This window comes from Crocuta crocuta, unplaced genomic scaffold (assembly GCF_008692635.1).
Source record: "Crocuta crocuta isolate KB4526 unplaced genomic scaffold, BGI_CrCroc_1.0 scaffold15, whole genome shotgun sequence".
NCBI lineage: Eukaryota > Metazoa > Chordata > Mammalia > Carnivora > Hyaenidae > Crocuta > Crocuta crocuta.
Window position 1 is genome coordinate 1,193,243 of NW_027530508.1, and position 25,658 is coordinate 1,218,900.

A 25,658-nucleotide genomic window follows, 5' to 3' on the forward strand; every position below is an offset into this window, starting at 1 on the left:
CCAGGAGGGTCCCCTAGAGAGAATGTGTGTAGTGAAATAAAATGGATCCAGGACAGAACCCTAGGAAAACATTGATATTTAAGAGGAGCCCATAGAAGAGACTAGGGGGGATAGCAGTAGATAGGAAGAAAAATCATAAGACAGGAACCCCACAAGTAGCATTTCAGTGGATTGAGTCAGTTATTTCAAAAGTTCCCATTACATTTGACAATTAAGCTTGCATCTGTAATTTTAGTTATAAAAGTTTCAGTAGCATGGATACAGGGGTGGTGAAGGTGGGGGACTGTAATGGGGTAAGACCTGACCACCAGGTGAAAATGGATACAAGAAATACGACCTTCTCTTTAAAGAATCTTAGCTAAGAAAACATTAGTTTGGGGTAGGGTAGGGGTGAAGTTTGCTTGTAGAATCAAGGCAGTATTTTGGTGTTTGTCTTAAGAAATTTGGGCATATTTATATATACAATATACATAAATAGTATTAAGGAGAGTGAGCTAGTTGCGAAGGATTTGGGAGAAAGAATGAATCATGGAGGTGAGAGGAGACACACCTAAAAGTTATGGTGGTATTAGTTCTTTTTTTTTTTTTTAAGTTTAAGTAATCTCTACACCCGGTGTGGGGCTTGAACTCACGACCCCGAGATCAAGAGTTGCATAACTCCTGTTGTTTAACACAGTGCTGAAAGTCCTAGCATCAGCCATCAGATAACAAAAGGAAATCAAAGGTATCAGAATTGGCAAAGAGGAAGTCAAANTGGGGGGAGATGGGCATGGAGGAGGGCACTGGGATGAGCACTGGGTGTTATATGGAAACCAATTTGACAATAAACTATTTGTAAAAAAAATTTTAAAAAAGTTGCGTAACTCTTCCAGCTGAGCCAACCAGGCACCCCTATACTGGTATTAGTTTTAAACTGGAGAATACCTTTTAAGACAGAGTTGAAAGTAACTGTGGAGAACAATATACATGTACAGATCTTCCTCAACTTATGATGGAGTTACATCCCAGTAAACCCAATGTAAGTTGAGAATATTATAATCAAAAATTCATTTAATACACCTAACCTACAAGGGATGCCTGGGTGGCTCAGTCAGTTAAGCTTCCAACTTCGGCTCAGGTCATGATCTCATGGTTCATGGGTTCAAGCCCCACGTCGGGCTCTGTGCTGACAGCCAGCTCGGAGCCTGGAGCCTGTTTCCAATTCTGTGTCTCCCTCTCTCTCAGACCCTCCCCTGCTCATGCTGTCTCTCTCTCTCTCTCTCTCTCTCTCTCTCTCAGAAATAAATTTTAAAATTTGAAATTGCACTCTGTATACTACTTGCTGATCCACAGTATACGGCAGAGAGGGAGCAGAAGCACATTCAGACCAAGTGCCCTTTCTCCAGGCCTCTTCTAAGGATACCAGTCGTATTGCATTTAGGGTCTACCCTAATCCCAATATGACTTCATTTTAACTAAATGATCTGCAAAGACTCTGTTTCCATATAGGGCTACATTCTGAGGTTCCAGCAGACATGAATTTTTTACATTATTCAACCCAGTATATAAGAATAGGCAAATATGGGGCACCTGGGTGGCTTAGTCGGTTAAGCGTCCGACTTTCGCTTAGGTCATGATCTCGCGGTTCGTGGGTTCGAGCCCCGCGTCAGGCTCTGTGCTGACTGCCAGTTCAGAGCCTGGAGCCTGTTTCAGAGTCTGTGACTCCCTCTCTCTGACCCTCCCCTGCTCACGCTGTCTCTCTCTCTCTCTCTCTCTCTCTCTCTCTCTCTCTCTCTCTCTCTCTCCTAGATATAAATTAAAAAATATAAAAAAAAAAATTTAAAAAAAGAATAGGCAAATAGACCAGTGGAACAGAATAGAAACCCTAGAAACAGACCCACATGTTGGGTCTAACACTGCAATGCAATAAGGAAAATAGGGACTTTTCAATAAATGAGTCAAATGAAAACCTGCATGTGGATAAAAAGAATCTTGATCCCTACTCACATCATATATAAAGACTAATTTCAGATGGATCATAAGTAATTTCAAATGAATACCTAAATGTGATAGGTAAAATAAATTGTTTTCACAGTACACATAAGAGAATATCTTCATGATCTGGGGGTAGACAGAGATTTCTTTACTGGACACAAAAAGAACTGACATTATTGAGAAGACTTCATAAATTAGGCTTAATTTAAATTAAAAGCTTCTGTTCATCAAAAGATATATCCATCAAGAGAATGAAAATGCAAGCCATAGAGTAGGAGATAATTGCAATACCCAACAGAGTACTTGCATCTAAAATATATAAAGCACTCCTACAAATCAACAAGAAAAAGGCTTTTTAAAGACCCAAATAGGCTTTTTCTAAAGGAAGGTATCCAAACAGACAATAAGCATATAAAAGGATTCTAAACATCACTAGGGAAATGTAAATTAAAACTGAAATGAGATACCACTGAATAGACCTATCAGAGTAGCTAAATATTTTTTTAATGTTTATTTTTGAGAGAGAAAGCACAAATAGGAGAGAGGCAGAAAGAGAGGGAGCCTCAGAATCTGAAACAGGCTCCAGGCTACGAGCTGTCAGCACAGAACCCAGTGCACAGCTTGAACCCATGAACCGTGAGATCACGACCTGAGTCAAAGTCTTATGCTTAATCAACTGAGCCACCCAGGCACCCCAGTTAAAATCTTTTTAATTGACCCTACCAAGTAGTGACAAAGATGTAAAATAGCTAGAGCTCTCATGGGTTACATCTAGGAGTAGAAATTGGTACAAGCATTTTGATTAGCAATTCTACTCCTAGGTATATACTCAACAGAATTTAGTCTATATGTCCACTAAAAGACATGTAGAAGAATTTGTGTAGCAGCTTTATAATAGCCCCAAACTGGAAGTAACTGAAATATTCATCAACAGTAGAATGGGTAGTCTTATATTCATACAGTGCAGCACTGTATGTCAGTCAAAAAGATTTTGACTGCAACAACGTGGATGAATTTCACAAGTTAATTGTTAGCTGAAAGAAGCCAACACAAAAAGTGTACCAAATGATCCATTTATGTGAAGTTCAGAACAAGCACAATTAATCTGTAGTGATAGAAATCAAGATAGTGGGTACCTACCTCTTCAGAGTAGACATTGATTGGGAGGAGTCATTTCAGGGGTCCTGGAAATGTTCTATATCTTGATCTGGGTTATAGTTACAGTAGTGTATAACTATATATATATTAACATTTAGCTGTATTCTTAAGGGTTTTGTACATTATTAGATGGATGTTATACTTAATTTTTTTAATTAAGAAAAATGTGATAAATATTACTGAAACAAGGACTGTCACCAATTTTGTCTTAATGAGACTTCACTTGAAGTTAATATTTGGATAACATTTTATGTTTTTTCTCATAACATGGTAACAGGTCATGTGGGTATTTTTCAGGATAATGGTTAAGATTTTATCAAATTGTTACATTGGAAACCTCAATATCACATTGCTCATATTCTGTCTTTTAGGCTAAGACATCAAGCACACAAAGAATTTTATGCTTACAAACAGGTGAGAAATTTACTTCCGGTTAGCTTTAATCATTGTGTTGTTTGTTTGTTTTGCTTTTTGGGTGTTTTTTTTGTTTTGTTGTTTTGCCCAAAAAATGAGAACTTAGATTTCCACTCATATTTTAAACTGGGACTGAATTTACTTGTGTTCATTTTAGCATTTCACTTGCCAGTTAGTAATACAAAATAGATCAACTTCTTTCAGTATTTTCTTTCTTAATATTTGAAGTTATAGAAAGTTCAGATGATATAATAATATAACAGGGAGGTTTAGCCAGCATTTTGCTAAAGGGAGGTGCTGTGGTTTATAATCCTTAAAGCTACTATTAATCTTGTGGCGCTCAGAGATTCCGTGAAATGAATTTATTTTACCTCTTCCAGTAGAAGATATCAGTTCCTCAGAGGGGACCAGTTGTATGATAGTGATCTCATCTCCTCCCCCTTTCTACTAATGTCACTCCACCAGAAGTCCAAATACTTGGGTCATTATTGTTAATCCCTACCCCTTTGTACTGTCATCCTTTTGCTGATTTGTTCTTTAAGGTAATAAACTGAGCTTTTCTTGATGGCCAAGTAAAATTTGCTTTTTCTTCCATGTGTCATCCATTAACATGTTACACCAAACAGTGGGCCTACATGTTCCTTAATTTTCTTTTGGCCCAAAGTATGAAATTATTTTTGTTGCCCTTAGTTTTTTGCTTTCTGTGTTTTGGATTTTGTTTGCTTTTTGTTTTTTTTTAGGGGTTTTTTTGTTGTTGTTGGTTTGGTTTTTTTGCAGGATTGTGGGGCAGTCTTTAGTTCATTTAAATCTTTAACCTTGCTGACACTGACACTACAGGACCATGTCACCATTTTAGGATTACATATCTTTTTGTACATCTTTTGTTTGTGTCTCTCTGAAATCTGAGCTCCTTGTTGAGACACACTGATGTTCATAGGTAACCCCACACTCTTCCCCATAGGTCGACCTTCATGTGGGATTTGTATACAGAGTTGAATGTTTTAGTTTTTCTATATTAATAAATCCTGTTGTCTCAATATTATCATAAATTTGGCAGCCTCTAAGATATTTGTATGCAAGCTAAGTAGAAAGTAAAATTGGCCTTGATGGTTATTTAACAAGTGAAATTGACTGATAGAATTAATACAGTAACAAGACAGAAAGTAAAACGGTCTCTAATATCTATTGCATTAGAAATTTGGTACATCCCTGCATAGCCGGATGGTAGCCTTTGATTTCTGAAAATGTAATTTGCCCTGAAAACCATTTTTTGGTTCAGGAATATAAGATACTCAAAATTGGGAGATTTTCTACAAATTTCACTTGCCTGTTTCTTCACTTTAAGTTGGCAACGTAGTTGTTTTTTTTTATGTTTATTTCTGAGAGAGAGACATACAGCGTGAGCAGGGGAGGGTCAGAGAAAGAGAGAGAGACACACAGAATTTGAACCAGGCTCCAGGCTCTGAGCTCTCAGCACAGAACCCGACGTGGGGCTCGAACCCACGAACCTTGACTGAGCCGAAGTTGGACACTTAACCGACTGAGCCACCCAGGTGCCCCGATGGCAATGTAGTTCTAATAAGCTGTTTGTTCTCAGAAATTTTGTTTTTCTTTTAATTTATTTTTAATGTTTTATTTCTGACAGAGAGAGACAGCGTGAACAGGGGAGAGTCAGAGAGAGAGAGGGACACAGAATCTGAAGCAGGTTCCAGGCTAGCTGTCATCACAGAGCCCTATGCGGGGGTTCGAACCCATGAACCATGAGATCATGACCTGAGCCGAAGTCGGACGCTTAACTGACTGAGCCACCCAGGCGCCCTAGAAATTATCTTTTTAAATAATAATGTGCACTCTTATCACTTGGCATTTTTTCAACTGGTATCCAGTCACCACAGAGTCAGGTTCGGGACTCGATGGATATTAAATTCATTTCTATAACTCTGGGTAAAGCTAAAATTTCCTGGGGATAGTGATGTAAAATAATAAGCAAAACTTCTAAAATTAAGATTGACCTTATTTTTAAATCTTTTATATATTAGTAATCACACTCAGTGACAACCAATATTGTGTTTTACTCAGTCATGAGAGTCAACCTCGTTTATTATCCTCCTATGTTAGCACTAGGTCCAGACAAGAATGTATTAATGTCTTTTCCTAAAATTTAGTCTATACTCAAAGGGATTTTAAAAGTGCTTTTTGGGAGAGCATTGCATCATTGCTCAAGTTGAAAAAATGTTGCTAGAGGCACTGGGTGGCTCAGTTGGTTAAGCATCCAACTTCACCTCAAGTCATGATCTCGCAGTTTGTGAGTTCGAGCCCCGCGTCGGGTTCTGTGCTGACAGCTCAGAGCCTAGAGCCTGTTTCAGATTCTGTATTTCCCTCTCTCTCTGCCCCTCCCCTGCTTTCCCTCCTCTCCTTCAAAAATAAATGAACATTAAAAAAATTTTTTTAAAAAGAAAAAATGTTGCTAAAAAAATGTTCTGTCTCAAGTTATAAAAGAGATTTTCTCTAATATTGAGTAAGAGGGAAAATGAGTTACACATACAAAAGAAAAATATGTGTGAGTATAATGAGAAATTTTTTAAATTACAGATTTAAATGGGTATGACATACTTTGTGTCTTACAGGTTATATTAAAAGAGAAAGTAAAAGAATTGAATTTACATGAGGTAAGTTGCCTATAAATATTTTCTTAAGTTTATTAATTTATTTTGAGAGAGAAAGAAAGAGAGAGAACGAGTGGAGAAGGGGCAGAAAGGGAGAGAATCTCAAGCAGGCTCCATACTGTTAGTGCCGAACCAGACATGGGGCTTTATCCCACAAACCATGAGATCATGACCTGAGCTGAAATCAAGAGTAGGTCACTTAACTGACTAAGCTACCCATGCGCCCCTGAGTTGTGTTACTCTCTTGTTTTCTCACAATTGATTTTTATGTGACTTCACTTTCAATGATCCTATTAAGGACTGATTAAAATAAGCCTAATTTTTCTTAACTTCTGAAAATAATGATAGTTAAGCATATCACTTTTATTAGATAATAGCTCAAGAAAAGATTCAAACTGGATTATTTGTTTTTGGGGTATTGAGTTTGGTTAGTTCTTTATAGATTTTGGATACTAACCCTTTATCCAATATATCATTTGCAAGTATCCTCTCCCATTCCATTGGAATGGAATCACCTTTTAGTTTTGTTGACTGTTTCCTTTGCTGTGCAGAAGCTTTTTATCTTGATGAGGTCGCAGTAGTTCATCTGCATTCTTTTAACAAAAAGTTGCTGTGTTACAGCATTTTAAATCTAACCTTGGATTAAACCCAAGCATCCATTTGTTTGATTTTTAAATTTTCCCAAAATTAACATAAAATGATAGAGGATGATCTCTTTTCTATTTGCAGTCTCTTTGATGACCGTAAATGGAAAATTAAATTCTGACATACATTACCAATATTGAATAGCCAGGTTCCTCAGGAACAGAAGTTCTCCTTATTCATTTTGACACATTAGTTATAATGGGTCTTTATCTTGAATGAGTACGCTGTGTTGCATCATTATGTATCACAGTTAGTATTTCACCTGCACGCATCAATTCCAATTTTGCTGAGTCTAAACTACTGATCCCCTTTCCCCATTACTTGAAACTATAGCTAGGAAAACCTAACCTTGCTCTATATATAGTTTGTTTCCAGAGACAATCATGTATTTTTTGCAGTTCATTTGGTTCTTTCCAGTTGCATTTCTTGCTGATGAAACTATTTTGTCAGACTTTTATGTGTGTGTGCATTCCTGTAGCCTAATTATACAGTGATGGCAACTTTGTCCTGCATAAGCATATGGAATTTTGATATGGATACTATTATTAGTGAATAATTACAATAGTGAAAAATCAAAAACAACCTAAATGTCATTCAGTGGTGTAGTGAATAAATAAAACATGATATACCTGAAGATTATCTACCAAGAGAGGGAAGGAAGAAAAAGAAACCTGATCTAGTGATTCATATAGTGAGGTACTATAAAAGCAGACAAAATTAAGGACTGAGTTCTATCTGTAAATATATCAATTGGGCTAGATCTCTAATGAAATCTGCAAAAAGCAAATTACAAATTGATATAATTGTTTATAACACATATGTGAACTAAAATAAACACCATATTCTTCATGGATTCATATGCATACTGCAAGGTGTTTGAGAAGTTTGCATGATCACATAGGACATAGAAGACTAAAAAGATTAGGGGAAGTTGGCCAAACATGATATTAGTTTTATATGTAATGGTCTTAAAAAGGAAAATAAGTTAATATATTGCTTTTAAAATAATTTTTGAGTTATTGAATACATAAAAACATGTCAGACATTTAGTAAACTACAGAGACACAAAGAAGCATAATACAATTTCTGCTCTTAGGCAGTTAACAAGACTGTAAACAAGAAAATCACACTGGAGTGTGCAAAAGGGTGCTGTTTGTTATCTGGGATATATACCAAGAAGTTCTTAAGGGGGTCTGGTATTGCATAATCATATAACTACTTCTTGACTTTTGCTCCCCTAAGGGAGCCTTCCTGGTACCTTACAGGCTCAGATGCCCAGACACACCCCCTGTCTCCCTCGCCAGCTCTACAGCTGTGACTATATCATTTTTGTTTAATTTTTTCTACCAGATGGGGGCAAGCTTTTACTATACACTTATACTAAGTGAAGCTAAGGAAGTACTATATACATATTCAAAACATGAGAATATATTATCCTGTAAAGAAAAATATCCTCTCTTAATACCCGTAGTCTTCCCTGTTTTTATTTCTCCATCTTTTTAATAGAGGCACAGATACAGAGAAGGAGATCTCTAAGAGTAACAACAGAACAGTCATGTAAGTGGGTTCACAAATGACATCTAATGGAGTCTTGGTGTCAAGAAAAACAGGTGCTGTGGAATCTGACACTCTAGGGAATGCAGGTCCTGTTAAAAGAGTTGCCAGCACTCAGCTTTAGCTAATTGTTGCCATGGGAGAATGCAGGCCAGTTGTTGCCAGATCTGGGTTTCTTTAAGACAAGCTTGAGAGTCTGGGCATTAGTCTATGATCTGCTTCCTATTTGCATTGTCTTTGATTTCTTCACCACAGTGTCCCCAGCTCTAGTTTTGATGAGTAGTTCCTTTCTCCATTAAATCTCCTTTGTCAAAAACCAAATGATCATATTTTGTGACTCTCTTTTTCGATTCTATATTCTGCTCCATTGATTTATGCACCCATTTCCTCACCAACACCACAATTTTGATTACGGTAGCTTTATAATAAGTCAAACTCAGGCAGTATGATTCCTCCAGCCATATTCTTCTTTTCCAAAACTGTTGTAGCTAGTCTAGTTCCTTGCTTTTCCATATAAATTGTAGCATCAGCTAGTCTATATCAACAAAAAAGAAGAAAAAATTCCTCCTGGGATTCTTATTAATACTGCATTAAATCTGTAAGTCGGGAAAATTGGCATCTTTACCATGTTGAGTCTTATAATATAAAAACACATTATGTCTTTCCATGATTTATATATTTACTGATTTATATAAAGCTCTGTTTTTAGTGCATTTATACATTTAGGATTTTTATATCTTTTTGGTGAATTGACCCCTTTATCAAGACATAATATCCCTCTTTTCTTTGCTTTAAAATCTTTGTCTGATGTTAATATAGCACCTCTAGCTTTCTTCTGATTAATGTTTGCATGACATGTCTTTTTCCATCCTTTAGTTTTCAGTCTACCTGTGGAATTATATTTGAAGTGAGTTTTCTGATAGATAGCATACAGTTGGGTACTGGTGGGGGTTTTTAATCCACTCAGCCAATCTTTATTTTAATTGGTGTGTTTAGACCATTTACATTCAAGGCAGTTATTGATATTTGGAATTAGGTCTACCATTTTATTACTTGTCTTTTGTTTTTCCCTCTTTCATTATTCTGTTTCCCTTTTACTGCCTTCTTTGGGTTATTTGAAGACTTTTAGCAATCCATTTTAGTGATCCATTTTTAGTATCTTTTGTAATTTGACTTTATCTTTTTTGTATAATATTTTAGAGAATTACAAAATAAATACTTAGAACCATTTTTTTTAGCACTTCAATTCGAATGTAGAAACATTCTACCATGTAGATAGACCTCTTTACCTTTTTCCCTATCATATTACATCTATATACATTGACAGTCCCATCAGACAGTGTTATATTTTTAACTTAAAACTGTCAAATATATTTTAAAGGATTCTGGAGAGGAAGAATAGTCATAAATATTCAGATATTTACCATTTCTGTTCCTCTTCACTCTTAATATTTCAAGTTTCCTTCTTTTTTTAATGTATGTTTAGAGAGAGAGAGAGCATGCATGTGCATGCATGAGTGGGGGGAGGGGCAGAGAGGGGAGAGAGAATCCCAGTCAGGTTCCACACCATCAGCAGGGAACCTGAACCCGTGAACTATGATGAACTGTGAGATCATGACCTGAGCCAAAATCAAGAGTAGGACACTTAACCAACTGAGCCACCCAGGCACCCCTTCAAGTTTCCTTCTTAATGTCATTTTCCTTTTATCTGGTTAACTTCCTGTAGCATTTCTTTTAAATTTTTTAATGATTTTTATATTGGAGAGAGAGAGGGGGAGAGACAGAGAGAGAGAGCAGCAGAGTGACAGAGAGAAAGGGAGACACAGAATCCAAAGCAGGCTCCAGGCTCTGAGCTGTCAGCACAGAGCCCGACGCGGGGCTCGAACCCACAAACTGAGATCATGACCTGAGCCGAAGTCAGAAGCTTAACCGACTGAGCCACCCAGGCGCCCCATGTAGCATTTCTTTTAGAGCAGATCTGCTGGCTGTGAATTCTGCTAGTTTGCCTTCATCTGAGAATGTCTTTATTTCATTTTTATCCTAAAGCAAAGGCATAGAACTCTAAATTGACACTTCTTTTCTTTCAGCACCTTTAAAATGTGCCACCTCTTCTGGCCTCCACCTTTACTGATGAGAAATTCACAGTCATTCAAATAATTGATCCTCTATCAGTGTCTTTTTGCTCTAGCTGCTTTCAAGGTGGTTTTTTTTTGTCTTTAATTTTCGATAATTTAATTATGATATGGCTGAGCATGGATTTCTTTGGATTTATCCTGTTTGTGGTTTACTCAGCTTCATAAATATGTAGGTTTGACTTTCACCAAGGCTGATTTTCAGCCATTATTCATATTTTGTTTTTGCATTGGACTTTTTTGGGGGGTGGGGGAAGAGAGAGAGGGAGAGAGCACATGCATAAGCTAGGGAGAAGCAGAGAGAGAGAGAGAATCTTAAGCAGGCTCCACGCCCAGCATGGAGCCCGAAAAGGGGCATCACCTCACGACCCTGGGATCATGTCCTTAGCTGAAATCAAGAGTCGGATGCTTAACTGACTGAGCCACCCAGTGCCCCCACATTGCACTCTTTTCTGTGCTGCCACCCACCAGAGATGGCCTCATCTACCTGCTGTGCTTATATGGGTTGATCAGAATATGCATAGCTTTGTAGAACCCTGAGTCCACATCCACAATACAGTGGGAGAACCATCCATGTAGCTTCCAAATTTGAATAAATTCAGGCCCATCCCCTCTTCTTACTTGTATGTACAAAAGAGAAAGGCGACCCTGCTCCCCTCTGCATCTCAGCACCACCTGGGAACCTAGCTGCACAAGGACTAGGAAGAGCCATCAGTTTTCTCAGGTCAGGCAAGAGGGTGGGTGAGGATTAGTGTGGCAGATACACTGTGGCCCTGTTCTGCCCTGCTTTCTACAAGAAGAGACTACAGAAAGGTCGGACCCATTGGAGTTGCCCCCTGTGTAAAGTAAAAGAATATCTTTTCCTTCTTCTTACCTCCCCATAAGCTCATCCCCTTCCCTTTGCTCCAGTGATGAGGTAGTTCTGGCAGTGCAGGTTTTACTACCTCCTTGTCTTATATAGGAGGAGATTTAAACCCATTCAGCCTTTCTAGGACTATTGATCCATCTTCTTACAAATCACATTCCTGAATTTTACTTTTAAATTGATATACAAATATTTGGAGCCCAACTGAGGTTTGTCCCATGTTTGTTAAAATAGCAAAAGTAGTAAAAAGCAAACAACAAAAATCCAAAGTGTTTTAAGGAACTGACAGTATATAGGACTCTAGAGATTGAGTGGGTATAGTCTCTCCCTTCCATTAGGGAACACTGGTCCCATGGGAGAGAAGGCCACATATGCATGAGGCATGTACAGTAATGTGCCAGTGATACGAACACATGAGGGCCATGTTAGGAACTGTCCACTCTACTTCATTTGGAACCAGAAAGTTGGACCTTTCCTGAATGGCACAACCATCTTTACGTTGTTTCATAGTTCTCAAAGATGAGAACCAACCTTACCAACCTTAAATGACACCTCTGAACTAGAAATGCTGCCTCTGGAATCAGTATACAAGGTGGCAAGATTACCAAGATATCTGTCACTTCATATAATTATCTTAAGCAAGGGAACTCACATTTTTAAAAATTTAGATAAGATAGGTATTATTCGTTATTTTGCATTTGTAGAAATTGAGATTTAAGAAAGTTGAGTAGAATGGGTATATTATCCAGCTTCCAAGCATAGAGAAAGAATGTGACCCTAGCCTTTCCCATGGTGACAACCTCCCCACAAGAACATGGCCTCACACAGAATCTCCTCCATCCCTCTCCAGAAGAGAAGAGGAAACACAAGCCATCTAGTGTAGAGCCCCAATTCCTACTTCATGAATGTGAAATGCCCAGGTTGCTGTAAAATCACCACAGCCTTTAACCACGCACAAATTGTAGTTTGTGTGTTAGCTACTTCACTGTTCCCTGCCAAACTACAGAAGGAAAAGCAAGACTTAACAGAAGGATGCTCCTTCAGATAAAAGCAGCACTAAAAGCACTTGAATCAAGATGAGTGGGAAACCATCCCAATAAACACATTTTAGATACAAAACAAAAATAGTGTGACCCTAGCTGTTTGAGTCTGGGGCCATCATATCATGCTTCCCCCACTGCCCCCACAGACTTGAAGTTTCTTCTGTTCCCAGGCTGCCAAAAATTACTTTGGAGCTACTTGACCCAGCTTCCTTCTGCTTTCTGCAGGTGCCATCAGTTAAGAACTTTTCTGACTTTAACATGTAAAAGAAACAAACTCAAGTATCTATAGACTAACCAGTCAGTAAACGTATATTCCTATCCCAGCTTCTGGAAGGGATAACATCATCATAGAATCCATTCTTTAACTTCAAAAAATGAAGTTCTCATTAAATGGAAGTCCTCATTAATGATGAGGAACTCTTCCTATCTCCTATTAGGCCCTAATGTAAAGACCAAAGACATAACAAAAGAAGAGAACTCCAAACCAATATCCCTTATGAACATAGAAAAAATACTAAATCCACCAGCATATAAAAGGAATTATAAACCATAATCAAATGGAATTTATCCCAAGGAATACAAAGTTGGTTCAACAAAGGAAAATCCGTCAATGTAATACACCCTATTAACGGAATAAAAGGAGAAAAAAAACACATGATCACTTCAGCACGTGCAGAGAAAGGACTTGACAAAATTCAACATTCTTTTAAGATAAAAACTCTCATCAAACTAGGAGTATAAGTGAACTTCCTCAAGTTGATCTATGGAAAACACAGAGCTAACATCATGCTTCATAGTGAAAAACTGAAAGCTTTTTCCCCTGAGATCAGAACAAGACCAGGATGCCTGCTCTTACCATTTTTATTCAGCACTGTACTGCAGTCGTACTACATTGTACTGCAGGGTCTAGCCAGAGCAGTCAGGCGAGAAAAAGTAACAGAAGGTATCCAGATTGGAAAGGGAAAATCAAAACTATATTTTCATATGACATGAATTTATAAAAACAGAAAACCCTACAGAATCCACCAAAAATCAGGAAAGCTAATAAATGAGTGCAACAAATGTCCAGGATATAAGATCAACATACAAAACCCAGCTGTATTTTTATACACTGGCAATGAATAATCCAAAAGTTAAATTAAGAAAACTATTCCATTTACAGCAACATCAAAAAGAGCAACTAGGAATAAGTTTAACAAAAGAAGCTCAGACTTATACACTGAAAAGTACAAAATATCATTGAAGGATATTAAAGAAGACCTGTATAAGTGGAAAAACCTACCATGTTCGTGGTTTGGAAGACCTACTATTGATAAAATGGCAGTATTCCCCCAAATATTTATAGAATTAACACAGTCCCTATCAAAATCACAGGTGCCTTTTTTTTTTTTTTGGTAGAAATTGAGAAGCAGTTCCTAAAATTCACATGGAAATGTAAGGGACCCAGAATAGCCAAAAACAATCATGAAAAGAACAGAGTTGGAGGAGTCACACCTCCCAATTTTAGAATTTACACAAAGCTTCAATAATGATGACAGTGTGATACGGAGAGATGTGCAAATCACTGGAATAGAACTGAGAGTTCAGAAACAAACCTACATGGGGCACCTGGGTGACTCAGTTGGTTAAGCATCCAACTTTTTGTTTTGGCTCAGGTCATGATCTCACAGTTTTTGCATTCGAGCTCTGTCTGTATCAGGCCTCTGTGCTGACAGCATGGAGCCTGCTTGGGATTCTCTCTCTCCCTCTCTCTCACTTCCCCAACTCACACATGCATGCATGTGCACTTTTTCCTCTCTCTCAAACTTAAAAAAAAAAAAGTTAATTTAAGAAACAAATCTATACAATTATGGTCAATTTTTTTTTTAACTTTTTTAAAAATTTAGTGTTGAGAGAGAGAGAGAGACAGTATGAGCAGGGGAGGGCCAGAGAGCAAGGGAGACACAGAATCCAATCATGGCCTGAGCAGAAGTTGGACACCCAACCGACTAAGCCACCTAGGTGCCCCTATATCTACGTTTATTTCTAAGAGTTTTGTAATTTCAGTTGTTAAATCTGGGTCTTTAGTCCATTTTTGAGTTAATTTTTATATGTGGTGTGAAGCAGAGCTCTAACTTCATTATTTTACATAATTTGGTTATCTCAGCACCATTTGTTCAGTCAACTACTTTTTCCCTATTTAATTGTCTTGGTGCACTTGTTGAAAATCAATTGACTGGGGCACCTGGGTAGCTCAGTCGGTTAAGCATCTAACCGGCTCAGGTGATGATCTCACGGTTCGTGGGTTCAAGCCCCATGTCGGGCTCTGTGCTGACGGCTGGCTCAGAGCCTGGAGCCTGCTTCAGATTCTGTGTCTCCCTCTCTCTGGCTGACCTTTCCCTGCTCAGGCTGTCTCTCTCTCTCTCTCAGAAATAAAACATTAAAATTTTTTTAAAAATTAAAAAAAAAAGAAAGATATAAATTTTTGTGGCTTTGGGTTAAATGATGGTTTCTTAGATATGACACCTAAAGCACAAGCAACCAAAGGAAAATAATAAATTGAACTTCATCAAAATTTAAAAACCCTTATCAATTAAGTAAAAAGATGACCCACAGGGAGAAAATATTTGCAGATCTTGTATCTGAAAAGAGTAGATAGTATCCACAATATGGAAATAACTATTACAACTCAATAATAAAAAGCCTACAAAATAAAAAGAACTACAAATATTTTATTATATTAGCCTTTCTATCCTAACAAGGTCTTTTGCAGAACAAAAGCTTTTAAGTTTGAGCAAGTCCATTTTATTGATTTTTTTTTCCTTCAGTTGCTTAGGCTTTAGCAGTGATATCGTGCTTTTGGTGATATCCAGCTACGGATATCCGATTGCTCCAATACCGTTTGTTGAAAAGGCTGTCCTCTTGCCATTGAAATGCTTTTGTACCATTGTCAAAATAAGTTGGCTGTCTGATAAGGATTTGTGTCTAGAATATATAAAGAACTCTTACAATTCTATAATAAAAAGAAAAATAACCCAACTAAAAAAATGGGCAAAGAATTTTGAACAGACCTTTCTCCAAAGAAGATACACAACAGGCCAATAAGCACATCATTAGTCATTAGGAAAGTGCAAATCAAAACCACAATGAGATTACCGCTTAATACCATCTAGGATGGCCATAATAAAAAAGACAATAAAAATAACCTGATGATATAGAGAATGGAACCCTCATACACTGCTGGTAGGAATATGAAATGATGTAGCCATTCTGGTAAACAAAGAGTTTAGTAATTCCTCAAAAAGTTAAATATTAGAGTTACCATATGACCTAACAATTATTTCTAGATATATGCCCAGAGAACTGAAAATTCATGTTACTTGTTTAGAGTAGAGCAACATTATCCATAAGAGCTAAAAGGTAGAAACAATCCAAGTAGCCATCAACTAATGAATGGATAAACAAATATGGTATATCCATAATACTATTTAGCCATAAAAGTAAATAAAATATTGATTCATGGTACATGAATGAACCTTGAAGGCATTGTGCTAAGTGAAAGAAGGCAGACAAAAAAAGACCACTTATTGTATGATACCGTTTAATGATTTCCATTCCATTCTGGAAATGACCAGAATAGACAAATCCATCAAAACAGAAAGTTGATTAGTGATTGCCAGGGACTTTGGAGAAGATGGAATGGCGAGTGACTATTTATGGGTGTGGGCTTTGGGAGCATGGAATGAAATGCTCTGGAATTAGATAGTGGTGATGGTCGCACAACTCTGTGAATATACTAAAAACTGCTTAATTGTATTCTTTAAAGGGATGAATATTATGTGAAATATATCTCCATTTTTAAAAAGGTATGAGAAGTTACAGTGGACAAGCCGTCTGTTGTTGAAATACTGTTAAGTGCAAAATAGGACCTATAAAGTTGTAAAATTAGTTTAGCCCTTCATGGAACCTCTAAAAAGTCAGATCTAAGGCTTTTTCTCCCTTGGCTTTTGGTCACTTTTGGCACTTAATTCAGAATTTATCTTTTTTTTTTTTACAGGTGACTATGGTTTTAGAATTTGTTTAACAACATAATAGCACATTATAACCATTAATTGTAACTCCATTTTAAAAAGACTATAAATCTAATTTTGGATCCTAGAAAAATAAGCAAATTAAAATGAGTGGCTTGTCCAACTTCTTGCCCTTTGGTGGGATCAATGCTGAATCTCCACAGGGCAGAGCCAGCAAGCAGTCCTGACCCTGTTTCCCTCCATGTGCTGGGAGGGAAGCTGGGTGTGGCCACAGGAGAGCCTATTTGTATAGGCTACCAGATGGGAACATCATTTCCTCTTTTAAGCAGAGGACCAAAAAATCACCCCCAAGGCTGGAACTGCTAGTTTCTAATCTTGACCCACAGAGCTGGTTCTCAGTCTTCCTCCCGAGGTCAAAAATGGGCTTAACGATAGTGCTTCCATCACGAAATTTAAACATAAATAAAAACAACTGATATTGGTAGACTGCCTTACTGCCGCCTCAGCTCTGCCCCCAGTCTGAACTGATGACAGTGAGGCAGGTAGTGTACCCACCATACAGATGAAGGAACAGAGCTTGAAGGGTATCATGATGACAGAGGTTCCAAAGCTAGTGGGTGTCTGAACCAAGGCCTGCTGTCTGTCCTTCCTTGTCCCCTGCTCTCTGGCTGTCTTCATGGGAAGTCTGAATCTGGGAAGATAGTTATCCATTCTCCTCCTCCCTGAAGATCCTGTCTGCTGCGTACACAAGGCCCCTGAGAGCTCCCCATAGAAGGGTGTTGGAAAACCAACATTCACAGCACTAGTGACAGGGCACCAAGAGCCACGTGTCCTGTAACATAACCTAAGAAGACACTGGGTTACACATTATAGGTTAAGAAATAGGCAACAGGGAAGCCATGTCAGTGGGATGGACAAGAAATGGTGATGGTTGAATTAGGATCCCTGGAGATGGACAGGGAAGCAAGCAGGGAGGAGTTCAAACGTCGGGCAGACTAGTACAGCAGCACATCAGTGCAACACACCTGGGTCCCTAGCCAGCTCTGGCCACTCACCAGGGTGGCTCTGAGCCTGTTTTCTCACCTGTAAAGTGGGTATATGCAATAGTACTTGATGTCCGTGGACACTGGTATGTACCCAAGGACTATGGCTGGAAGTGAAGGCCTCTTCCCAGGCAGTGGAGCCTAGCCACCTGTCAGAAAGTGAGTCTGGCCCCATCTGTGTATTTTCATAAATTTAACTATAGAAGCTCTTTTATGACTTTATATATGACAAAGACGTGGACACGGCAGCACGTAAGTGAGGGGCCCCAGGAACTATATAAAAAGCACGTTACTGCAGGCTAGGCCATGGTTTAGAGTTTCTACGTTGTGAAGACCAAAGGAGGGCTCCAGGGCCTGCCCCAGGGCATGAGGAGTCCCCCTCAGGGGCTGCGCTGAGCGGGCACAGCACTCCCTGGCAAAGTCAGCCCCTCCCCCACCACAGGAAAATCGCTGTATGTTCAGCCTATGTACTGAGAATAGACCTAAGTCAGACTTCTGAGTACTGAAGTAAGGGAAGCTGCCTCTTGCTGTCTTCTCCTGTCTGCCCTCCATCTTGAAGGTATGTGACAGGAAGAGCAGGAGACTCTTTTTCAGAAGACCTGGCCCATTCAAGCCTGCTTCTTTCACTTAAGGAGTTGTGGGACCTTGTAAGTCCCTTCAAATGGCTGGCTTCCGGGGCCTGCACTTTACTTTGCGGCCTGCGGGAGTATTTAGCACCTTACCTAATATATGAATTTGTCTTTCAGCTCTGTGCAGTGTGTCTAGAAGACTTCAAGCCTCGAGATGAATTGGGCATTTGTCCATGTAAACATGCCTTTCACAGAAAGTGAGTACTGGTGTGGAATTATTTTTTTTAGTGTTTATTTTTTTGAGAGAGAGACAGAGTGCAAGCAGGGGAGGGGCAGAGAGAGAGAGGAAGACACAGAACCCGAAGCAGGCTCAGGCTCTGAGCTGTCAGCACACAGCCCAACACAGGCAGGGCTTGAACTTAGGAATGGCATGATCATGACCTGAGCCAAAGTTGGACGTTTAACCGACTGAGCCACCCAGACGCTCCTGGTGTGGAATTATTTAAAGGGACCTGAATTTGAGCCACATCAAGCAACTTATTTGTGGGCTTGGAACAGTGCCAGACAAGCTTGACAGCTTCATGATTGGTCTGTAATGCAGCAAGCTGAATGCATCCTGTGGGGTGAGGTAGGTGTGTGTTGGGGGGGCGGGGGGAGTGAGGTAGGTTGTGTGCACGCGTGCGTGCGCGTGTGTGTGTGTGTGTGTACGTACATACACGTACGTGACATTAGGAGGGACCACGGTGGTGGAACATGACCACCAGGCAGGACTTTGGGCAGAGGGCCAGATGTGCCCACACCTCCTTAGAGCTCAGGCTATAAACAGCTACTTCAGGGAATTTTCCGAGAGGTTCTATTCCTAAAAACTTATTTTAATCAAAACCATAGTTATTTTAAATCAAAATAAAGTATGAATGTAAATGGTAGTGTGAGGCTATCTCTTATGCCAACATACTAATATTCCCCCTTCTATCACAACTTTTTCGTCTTTTCTGTTAAAAATTTATTTCCCCTACTTCTCACCATCCTCCTCAGTGTACTTCATCCTTTAAGAAGTCATGGATGATTTGCGGGTATAGCATGCTGTGGCTTCTTCATATCACCGTTTAGATTAGAGGGTCTGGTTCCTCCAGAGAATAAAAGGCATTCTCCATCTGCTGATGGAGCTGCTTGGGATCTGATCACACCAGCCCCCACCCCGCTAGAGGGGCAGATATGTTTAACCCATGAGGCATCTGGGCAGGGGGCGCCATAAGCCCGGGACTGACATCTTCCTCCTGTGTTTTCTCATCCTCCAGGTGCCTTATTAAGTGGCTGGAGGTTCGGAAAGTGTGTCCACTGTGCAACATGCCGGTTCTGCAGCTGGCCCAGCTGCACAGTAAGCAGGACCGTGGACCCCCGCAGGGGCCCCTGCCCGGGGCAGAGAACATTGTATAGTTCCCCCAAGGATCAAACTGCTGTGGGATCCAACGTCCATGTGGAGCCAGGAGGAACACAAGCGGTCTCTGCGTTGGCTGCTCTACCTGGGGCACCAGCTGCCACTTCCTTTGCCTCATGAAGAACTCGGGCCAGCTAAGCTGGGAAGCCAGACTGCTGGGTCTTGTGACAACCAAAGCACGCTGACACTACCCCATGCCAAGAGGAGAGGAGTAGATGATGGATAACCCTTCCGGTTACGTTCAAGAAACTTCACGAGGGTCTCTTGCTGATGCCATTACTGTCTCCCAGATACTTCTCTCCATGTCAAGGTGAATCTTTATGAAGCAGAAGGGAAGATAGAACTGTTAAGAGAAGGGAACTGAGGGCAGGTCTTTAAAGCCACCCCCGCCCCCTACCCTGTGGACAGATGAGCTTCTATGCAGACCGTGCATGCCTTTGCAGCAGCAGACCCTCCCGGCAGTCCCTGAGCCAAGTAAAACCAGCGGTTACCTCAGCTGAAGCACGACTGGTTGCCAGTGATTGGTGAGGCAGTGCCAACAAGGCTTTTCACATTATGTTCCTTTGATAAGGTCATCTTGGAACCCAAGGGCTTTGGTTACCACAGAGCAGCAGTGCCCCCTCGCCACTCCTTCTCCCTCAAGTTCACGACACTTGCTTATCAAATCATCTAAACACATTAGATGTGCTTGGAAAGGCTTGGTCAGAAGTCATTTCCTCTTATTTCCCCCCGCAACTCCCCAGTGAGGCCCAGCCAAGCCGCCCATCAGGAGCCCCAGCAGGGGTTGGGTCTGAGTCCCACTTGTCCCTGTGTGACCCATGGGGCCCCAGGGTGCTGCCCACACCCCCATACAGTGGGGTTCCAGTGCAGCTGCTGGTCTTCGCCCACTGCCTCAGTAAGGAGCTGCTGTGAGCCCCTCAGACCACTCCCAAGGGAAGATTCTTCCTGAGAATGGCCAGTCCTCACGGCCCTGCTGAGAGGATGCTGACCCCTTGACTCTCCTCCCCACTCTTTCCCTCTGTTCCCTTACCCCTCTTGCCATGTTTCTACTTAAGGGAAAATGCCTGTCATTGACTTTTTAACAATTTAAAGCATCCCAAATAAGATCTTTATAGAATTCTGAAGCCGGGGATCCACTTGAAATTGTAGGTAGTTTCAGGAAGCTCCTGTAGGGCTGTTCACCCATTGGCGTGTGCCTCAGTGTCCAGACTTGCGATAAGTAATTGAAAGTGTCTCTATAGGAGAGAAATGCATGCTGCTCTTTGGCTCTTTCTGTCCAACTTTTCTAGGGGCGACTGAAGTCCATTTGGATTCATGAATACTGTATAAATTTGCTATCTGAAGTGGCTTTGGGTTAGATAGAAAGTTCTTTTCCACGGCACTGTGCTTTTCCACCTCCTTCTGTTATAGGGTGGACTTGTCAGCAGCTTTGCCCCTGCTCCATTCCCCAGGTGTGTGAGGACAGTTTCTCATTGGACATGTGGCCTGCATGGTATGGAGAGAGAATGAAGCTTTACTACTCTGTTTATGGCAGGTCTCCAGGGATTTTTTTTCTGGATTCGTCTCTACCATCTTAGAATGGGCAATAGAACCTGTCCTTGGCTCAGATGGCTGGGGTCAGATGAGGAGGAAAATTCCCATTAGCCTAGGAAAGTGCTGGACAAAATCCAGATGGGAAAATTACAAATCCAGTTGGTCAGAATTGGCTGTTTTCCTTCCTCCGTGTGACCTATTCATGGCACGCCAACTGGCTGCTGCTTCAACAGGGCAAGGAAGTGTGGGGTATTTTTATATGAAAGCCTTAGCCTGTTGGGCATCTTGAGAACTTTTCATATGCTTCTACTTTCACCATTTCGGCGTTGTGTTGGTAGCACAATAGAGTTGAATGCTGCAAGTCACCCAGTTTCCAGTGAAGTGTTTCCAGTGACCAATATCAAAAGGAGGCCTGCTTCTGGACTAGCCTCATTTGTGGCCAACACCCACCATTCTCCATGGAATGGCCTTGGAACCAACCTCACCTTGTTGTTATGGGGTTCCAACAGGAAAGAGAATTTTTCCCCTCAAGAATTCTCGTGCTCTAAAAACTGCAAGATCTCAGCTCCTGGCTTTGGCAGGATTATAACTGGTCAGTTGCAGCTTTCTTCTGTCCCTGTACGTGTAGGTAGATTAGTTCATTTCCCCATATCACAGGAAGGGCAAGCTGATGTGGTTGGTGCATAGCTCTGGCCATTAGAGGAAAGCTCCAGAATGCTGTGCACTCTGCATTGGGCACCAACCCCCACAAGGTGCCACCAACATGAATGATCTCAACACCTGTGAATGCAGAGGGCTTTTTAAATGCAGCCCTTTCACCAGGGTGGAGTGGTGAGTGTTCAGTCCACTCACCATCATCTCCTCTCTTAGCTCAGTGTCCCACTGCAGCTCAGCCAGTGTCACTCAGAGTAGCAGTTCCTGCCACTCTTAGGACAACCTGTAGGACACCTGGGTGGCTCAGTGGTTAAGCAGGACAACCTGAGTGCACTTGCTCCCCACATCTGGGTCCTCCTCCAGGACTCTGTGCTGCACTGCCATTACTGCGAATGGCAAGGGCTTAATTTACATCTTCCTTTAATTCTGATTAAAACACAGTTGTCTGTGGACAAGGTTAAATCTTCATCTGAACTTCTTAAAGAATGAGTTAAGGATCCCCTAATACTCTTGCCACAGGCTCACACCTTACATTGAGGCCATCCTGGCCATGTCTCTCTTTTGTTGGTAAGTTGTTGAACTTCTGTTAATCTGTAGACACGTGGGGACTTTGGTGCTCTTGGGCCAGTGGCTGGTGACATGGCAGGTTTTTTTTTTTACTTTGTCTTAATGTGTCTTAAGCAGCTTAGAGACTGGATGTTACTTGTATGCTGTGGGTTAAAAGAACATAATTCCGCCCCAACCAAATTCCAGGGGTAGCTGCGTCATTATCTAGTTGTTGCTAAGGGTACAGCTGAATTCAGGTGGCTTTAGAAACAGGGAACAAAACCAGCCTGACTTGATTTCTGATTAAGAAGGCATAAGACATTGTCATCTGTCGTTTCTCTTTGCCAGTGTGACTTGGTTGGGCCTGTCCCTGGCAGGTAAGGTCCTCGTAGCCTGTGCCCACCAATGCAGGGAGCAGGACTAGACAGAAATGGCCAGATGATAGAAGGTCCATGGGGAAGTCTGAGCTGAGGAATACAGGGAACATTCCATCATTGCCTGTTAGCCTGTTCTTGACACATCTTGACAATATAAGATCCTTTACACCAGTGCCAAGTCCCTTGGACCTATCAGAGGACCAATCTGTCCCTTTCTACAGCCCCACTCCAAAGCCTGCCACATTTGTGACCTGGTCCTGCTCTAAGCTGTTCTGAACTGTAGTAACTATTTTTCTGAAAGGCTTTTTGAGAATTATGAAGTGAACACAGGGAGGCATCCCCAGAGCTCTGGACAGAACAAGTGCTGAGTGATTTGAATCATCCCTTGCCATTCACCAGCCATGTGTCTTTATGCAAGTTAACCTCCCGAAGCTGGTTTCCTTATCTGTCATCTAAGAATTCTAACATTTTTGCTGGCTCTCGTGAGGACCATACTGTCCAAAGCCTGGTAGGCAGTAGGCCTGGGGTTGTGGAAGCTCCTCATTATAAGCAGGATCATGGCAGTTATGCAGGGCTCCTCTGTAGTTCAGGTAGAAACAAAACCTCAGCAAGAGCCGCCTGAAATACAGGGGCTCCCTTGGGGTGGGGCCTGTGTTTGCCTGGGTCCCTTCCTTTTCCTCACCTGATCTTGCATAGTCCCCTCCATCTATCTAGCTTTCCCTATAATGCTCCTTGGCAGCTATTCCTTAAGTTTTTGAAGAAGTAATCCCTTCATATAATTCACAAATCATACTTTTACTTGCATCCCTAAGCTAGCAAGCCCAACTTATTGCCCCTTGAACACCCACTTATAGTATGTTCCATTTATACATAAACAGGGATTACACAGGTATATACATCTTTTCTCCTTTTTTTACTCATGTGATACCAGACCAGTATATCAAGGAGCATTTCTATTCATGGGGGAAGAGCCATCCCAGAAGTCAGAATATCTGTAAAAGGTGAGCCCATAATTGGAAGTTATCTTTGCAATCGCATTCCTTTTTGAATAAGGCATTATTTTTTATTGATTGCAGCATACTAAAATTCTAGTTTTCCATACAAAGCAGAAACAGCAATCCCTCCCTGACCCTTGCCAGATACTCAGATAGTATGAGAGCACAACCAGTTTCCAGACTGTGCACAAGGACAGTCTGGTCTGTGACAGGACACCCAAGAGCAGGCTCTGCTGTGTTGCTGAGAACAGCAATGCAAGCCTCTCTCATCCAGATCCAGCAGCCTTTATACCCTCTGTCCCCCTTTCCCCCCCTGCCCAGCCCTATCCGAGGAGGTGATATCTGGCTACAACTGCCATGATTTCTTAGACGAATTCTTGTGTTTCTGAGGCAGGAGTCTGATAAGCAGCAGCAACTGAAGCCTGAGGCATCCTTCTGTTTGGGGGACAGATGTCTCAGATGATGCTAAGCAGGTAGGTGGTCGGTCTCCTCAAAATTAACCATAGATATACACACTTCAGCGTCCATGTTCAAGGTCCTGGCTCTGCTCCCTTTCGCTCCCCACTCTTTATACACACCTTAAAAAGAAAATGCTTGCCACAGAATTCTTTCCATTCAGCAACAGAAATTACCCTACCAGTCAATCATCTTTTCTTTAAAGAAAAAAAAATGTCTTACAAAGCTGCTTCTTTCAGGCAGTCCTAGAGGGAGGGGCATAGACTCCTGCATTCTGGTTCTCACCCACTTCCCTGGTGTCCTGACTCCCAGAGCAGCAGCCCAGGGCTTTCTTTGGATTGAAAGTGCAACTTAGACCCCTAACCTGAAACTTGAAAGTGTATGTGAAATGCCATCCTTCTCACTTGAGTATCTGGCCCTGGGATAGAGAGTCTTTCATATCAGGTATTACTAGTTTCTGACGTAAAAGAGATGAATGTGTCTAAAATCACGTCTAAATTCTGGTGAAATCTGCAGTTGTTAACTGGAAGTCGTTCTTTAGTAGATCAACGAAAGATCTCACATGTCACGGGCTGTGCTTCCATTTGAGTGGGAATATCATGAGAAAAATAGGCTTGTTCAAAAAATTTAGTTCACCTTTATAGCCCAACTCGCTGCAAAATGCAAATAGTTTTGTTCCACTTTTAGACCAAGCATTGCACCCTTGCTTACCAATCCAGTGCGCACTTCCGTGGCTTTTGGGGCAGGGAGACTACCCTCCCTGCTCTAGGGACATGGACCTAGAATGTGGTCCCCGCCAGTTTCAAGGGACCGGTCTGTACTTTGGTGAAGCTCCTCTCAGCAACCTGTGCCTGCATTTGGGCCAGCCGCACACTGTCCCTCCCAGGCCGCGCTTGAGCAGGTGGCTACGTGGGGCCAGTGTTAGGGAAGCTCCTCCTGGAGAGAGCCTGGTCTTCCAAGAGTATTCCTGGTAACTGTCATCTGGGTTTCTTGACATCATTGCCAGGAAGGAGGGGTAGTTTAGTCTTGTAGTTTAGCGCACTGGGGTTGATTCACTAGATATTGTATAACTTCCTCAAAAAAAAAAAAAAAAAAGGGTTTATGAAATTCTGAGCCTCGGGTTTCATAGACGTGTTTGTACACTAAGAATTCTGCAGCAGAATATTTTTAAACATTCGCAGTTTTTTGTAAGCTATATTTTTGTATATTTAATTGCTATTTTAAAATTTTAATGCATTTTTTGCTAATTACTCCTGTTTTAAAAACAAAATATGCATGTAATTAACCTAAATGTAAGTAAAAAGCAAGTTTTGAAAATTCTTTGTGTTGAGCATGTACCCTTCAACTCAGGAGGGGCCTGAGGTCACCTATACCCCTCTTAAGCCTGTGTAGCAATGGAAAAGTCAAGGTAAGTGGCTCTGATCAAAATGAGCTGGTCGATAGCAACATGTGATTGTGATGAAGGAGCTTCTGGCCTGCACCCTCCAATGGGGTGGGGTGCAGGTCAGGGGTGAGGAGCAGAGCACCGGGTCACCATTGAGGGAGGAGGCAGCCAAGGACCCACCTGCCCCCCAACCCCCCCCCCC

General features: G+C 41.1%; 1 protein-coding gene across 3 annotated transcripts in view; it reads left to right on the forward strand.

Moving 5' to 3' along the window:
• Positions 1-24,667, forward strand: part of RNF24 (ring finger protein 24) — a 49,729-nt gene extending 25,062 nt beyond the window's left edge. For all 3 annotated transcript variants that reach the window (XM_077766928.1, XM_077766926.1, XM_077766929.1), the window contains 4 exons: positions 3,504-3,546; positions 6,174-6,215; positions 18,251-18,330; positions 19,372-24,667. In XM_077766928.1, the coding sequence (XP_077623054.1) occupies positions 3,504-3,546; positions 6,174-6,215; positions 18,251-18,330; positions 19,372-19,510 (304 nt within the window). In that variant the 3' untranslated portion in view covers positions 19,511-24,667. The remainder of the gene's footprint in view (positions 1-3,503; positions 3,547-6,173; positions 6,216-18,250; positions 18,331-19,371) is intronic.
• The last annotated feature ends 991 nt before the right edge of the window (positions 24,668-25,658 follow it).